The sequence below is a fragment of the Rattus norvegicus genome, chromosome X (genome assembly GCF_021556685.1).
Source record: "Rattus norvegicus strain SHRSP/BbbUtx chromosome X, alternate assembly SHRSP_T2T, whole genome shotgun sequence".
Classification (NCBI taxonomy): Eukaryota; Metazoa; Chordata; class Mammalia; order Rodentia; family Muridae; genus Rattus; species Rattus norvegicus.
Genome location: NC_141554.1, coordinates 124,996,630 through 125,000,918, shown reverse-complemented (window position 1 = coordinate 125,000,918; position 4,289 = coordinate 124,996,630). Strand labels below are relative to the sequence as shown.

At 52.6% G+C, this 4,289-nt stretch overlaps 1 protein-coding gene across 1 annotated transcript; it reads right to left on the bottom strand.

Moving 5' to 3' along the window:
• Window positions 1–390: 390 nt before the first annotated feature.
• On the bottom strand, window positions 391–2,021 carry Sowahd (sosondowah ankyrin repeat domain family member D). Its single transcript, NM_001173373.1, is given in 1 exon segment — window positions 391–2,021. A coding segment is annotated over 1 exon segment (987 nt). The 5' UTR covers window positions 1,873–2,021; the 3' UTR covers window positions 391–885.
• Between the last annotated feature and the right edge of the window lie 2,268 nt (window positions 2,022–4,289).

Here is a 4,289-nt window from a genome sequence, read left to right as displayed (position 1 = left end):
ACTCAATTACTGATACACAGTGAACTACCGAAAATATAAATTTGATGGCTTTCCCTTTTCATTACCCTTGGGCCTCCCTCCAGGACAACTCTTCCAGGATGAGGCATGTGCTTAAAGCCAGATGTGGATGCCAGGGCTGAGGAAGCAGGGGAACTGTGTGTTTCTACTCAGAGCCAAGGTGAACGTCATTCTTTTGGTGCAGGGCTTCTGAACATTTGCTCAGGGAATGAAGCCCAGAGCCTGCCACAGATCACTAGCTTGAAGGGATCGATTGGTACCCTCTTCCTTGCAAACATAAGTAGGTCCCCCACCCCATGATTAATAATAATAATAATAATAATAATAATGATAATAATAATGATAATAATAATAAAGACACTCAAAGACAGCTTTGTTATGTAGGGGGGATATCCCCTCCATGATATATTAGGCTCTGTGAGACTGCTCAGGCCTGGCCAGCCTGGGAGTAGGTTGCCAGGGGCTAACTCAACCAGCACACGGAGATTTCTTAGCAGCAGACCCAGGCTGGCTGGTATTAGACATTTGCACTGCACCAGTAGTTTACAGTCTTAAGTTAGTCTTTTAATGGTTTCAATCTACCCAGAAAAGGTTACTGGAAGCTTAACTTCCCTCTTGTCTTCCAAGCAGGATTCACGCTCCTGGTTCCAAATGTCCAAAGTCCCACAGTATTGTGGCTGGGTACCAGGGCCAGCCTGGTTCTTTGGTCTCTTTCTTTATTGAATGTTCTGACAGGAGACCTAGGACAGGACTAGGGGCCCAGATGTGGTCAGTTAACCCATTGCAGGCCCAAGCTGAATCAGAGGAGCATCTGCTTGGGTGGGGTCAGGAACAGCTTACGAATAAGCTCTCTGGTCCATGTCACCTTCAACGATTCTGGGTGAAGGGGAACAGCTGGCGCAGAAGGCCATTGCCTTGTCCTCCCTGATTGCCCCATGCCTTCTTCTCTTTGGCTGACTGAGATGCCTCTTTGTAGTTTATTCCCACGGACTTGATGCGCGATACACTTGAGGTGCATTTCAGCCATCCGGTGGTAGTGGTGGTGCTGCTGCTGCTGTTGTTGTTGGCGTTTTCAAGCTCTCTGTCACGTTCTATCTCCCATTCTTCTGCACCTGACAGCTCCCGGAGGCTCAGAGAAGCATCTGGCCGCAGATAGTGACAAGGTCGGTTGCCATTGTAATCTCGACGTGAGGGGTCAGCACCCAGGGCTCCCACCAGCACCTTGATGACCATATCATGGCCTTGCAGAGCCGCCAGGTGGAGTGGCGTTAGGCCACCGCTGCCAGGGGCGCTCACATCAAATGGTAGTCCCTGGCGCCTAGCAAAATCGTGCAATAGAATGAGCTCCTCGTGGCGCCCGTGCTTGGCCAGCCAGTGCAGCACGCTGTAACCAGTGATCGGGTCCTCCCGCATCAGCAACCTGGGCTCAACCTCCAGCATCTCCAGCAGCACTTCAAAACGGCACTCGGCAGCTGCCAGAATCCACGCGTGCTCCCGCGGCTCAAGGCACACTCGGCCGCTGCCCTGCCCGCTTGAGCGGCGGGACCCAGACGCAGCGAACTCCAAGTGCTCTTCCGACAGCCACCCGGTGGGAGCCGCCCCCTGCAGCCCCAGCAGCTCCCGCAGCGCCCCGCGCCGGCGTGTCCCGTTTGCCCCACTCACCGTCAGGGCCCTGGGGATGATTCGCTCCCGGGACAGGTTGGCACTGTCCGCGACAGCTTGGCCCTTGTACCTGCCAAGGCTACCGTAGTCCTTACTGTGGGAGCGGATCTGCGGGGTGCTGGGCGCGTTTGACTCGCAAGGCTCGTCCGAGGCTTCGGACAGAGGGTTCCTGTCTTCTAGGGCCTGGGCCATGATCTTCCAGCTGCCGCCCGGGTGGCTCCGGGGTCTAGCGTTCGTTGGCCTTCCAAGGGCCCCACAGGGAGAGGAACTGGAGCTGGCGTTGGGGAAGGAAGCGTCTTGAGCAACTGGGCTTCGAGGGAGGGAGCGAAGAAGGGGAGGAGATGGACCGGTGGGAGGGGACAATCCAGGGGAGGGTGCCTTTGTGGGCGGTGGGAGGCGTGGAGGGGTGGGCGGTCCAGTTGTGTCCCCTGCTACGGCCGGGCGTCTACCTTCTGGGTACCACTCCACCAGGAGCGCGGCGACTTCAGGACGCGACCCGCTCCACTTCAAGAGGCCAGGTGAGCGGTAGCCCAGCCTCCCGCACCTGGCTGGCAAACTAGGGAGAGTGTGGGGCGGGCATGTGGTGCTCTGGTCACCCTGGTTCTCAGCACCCATGCTGCTGCTGGGGTGAAAAATGCCCCTGGTCACCTGGGGACTGAGTCGGGCTTCCAGTCGTGATCTTCAGGAGCGCGATCTCAGAGCGTCAGGGGCGATCGCTCCCCACCCTCTCTCTCTCTTTTTCACCCTTTTTTTGCTTTAGAAATCTGTCTGCACTTTGTCCCCGTGCTTCTTCTCCCTAAGCCTTCAGGGAGGCAGCCTGGCGAGCTCTGACTCAGGCTCATCAACCCTGCTTTCTGTAACCTTGACCTTCTGAGCGCAGCAGCGCCGGAGTGCTGTCGGGGATTCCTGCTGAGAAATTTGAGACCAGAGATCTGGTTGGAGAGGTATTTCCCAGAGCACAGCAGCAGATTTCTGCCTGACTCTGCCTTCTCACTTCATTACTTCTCTGGGTGGGTTTGAAAAGGCAGCTGCAGGTGAATCTGACCCAGCGCCCAGACAAACAGCTGTCCTCTTTCCAGCTTCATTCATCTCTGATATTTCCTTAAGAAACCTGCTGATGTTAGTAAACGCATAGCTTCTGATTTTTTGAAGAAGGTGGATAGTTTATCTTTTTATTCCAACATTAGACTACTTTTACTCTTTCGGTTTACCAACGGATGATTTTGCTGTTTGCTTGATTTGTGTGTGTGTGTGTGTGTGTGTGTGTGTGTGTGTGTGTGTGTGTGTGTTTGTTGAGACAGGCTGGCGGTGAACCTTCCTGCCTCTGGTTCCAAGAGAGGACGGTTCTTATAATGGTCTTATGAGGCCAAGGCTGGCCTGGAACTCAATATGTAGCCAACAATAATGTTGGATTTCTCATCTTTCTTTGTCTTCCTCTCAAGTGCTGGGAATACAGGGGTGCTCTGTCCGGTATGACAGTAGTTTTTACGCCTCCCTCCCCCACGGTGTTAAGAAACTCAGCCTGCAAGCTAGAGGGAGCTATAGAAGGCTTTTGAACCAGGGAGGGACACAGCCATGATTCAGGTTGTGTTTGGAAGATGATGTTGGGAGTAGAGGCAGGAAGCCAGAGTATTCAAGCAGTCCGGATCAGGATGGGTGGCAACTGAGGCCAAGCCAGCCTTCTCGTTTGGGACTTACAGTGGCACCAGCCATGGACAGTGTGAGACGGTGACTTTTCCTGCTTGCTGTTCAAATATTTAGGGCCAGCTCTAAATATCTTGAGTGTGTTCTTTTCTGACAGTATATGAATTTTAACCTACTTTAAAAAAATATTTACTCTCTCCTAGACAGTGCCAGATAGGTGTTACTTCTTACTTCTTCCCCATGGTCTTAGGGTCGAAGAAGGCATCCTACTTTCAGTTTGCCAAGAACTTAGACCACTTGCCCAAGGTCACCCAGCAGGAAGTAGCAGAGTAAGTGTGTGTGACACGGTAGCCTTTGTTCTGGCACAAAGAGACTGCCATTCCAGCCAGGTTTATCGGCTGCAAAGTACTCACACAAGGACCAAATTGCAGCCAAATGGCTGAGCCAGACCAAGTCGAAGCTGTCTCACTCCCTTATATCTCACTCGTCCTTTTCTGCCTAGGCCACTCTCCTTTCGCTCTCTCTTTTAAGTTAATTAGTTGATGTTGGGTGCTTTTGAGATGAGGGTCTTATATAATAACCCAGGTTGGCTTTGATCTCCTGATCCTCCTGACTCCACCTTCCAAGTGGTGGAATTACATGCCTCTGTCACCATGCCTGGCTCTGTTTTGGTTTTGAGATAGGATTGTTTCACATAGTTCCGGCTACCCTGGTACTACTCACTGTATAGTCCTGACAGGTCTGGAACTCTCAGCAATTCCCCTGCCCCAGCCTCCCCCTTCCTTCACACTCAGGTCTAGTAAAGTTCTTCAAGTTTTAAGATCAACCTCAGTATCCACCTTATCCAACCAGCCTCCTCTACCACAGTCCAAAATGATCCTCTTACTTCCCAACCCCTGTTTCCATGGCCCCATTGTCACCCAGCGTAGAGGGTATTGTATTGCCTATTGTATTTCTCTTCTCAG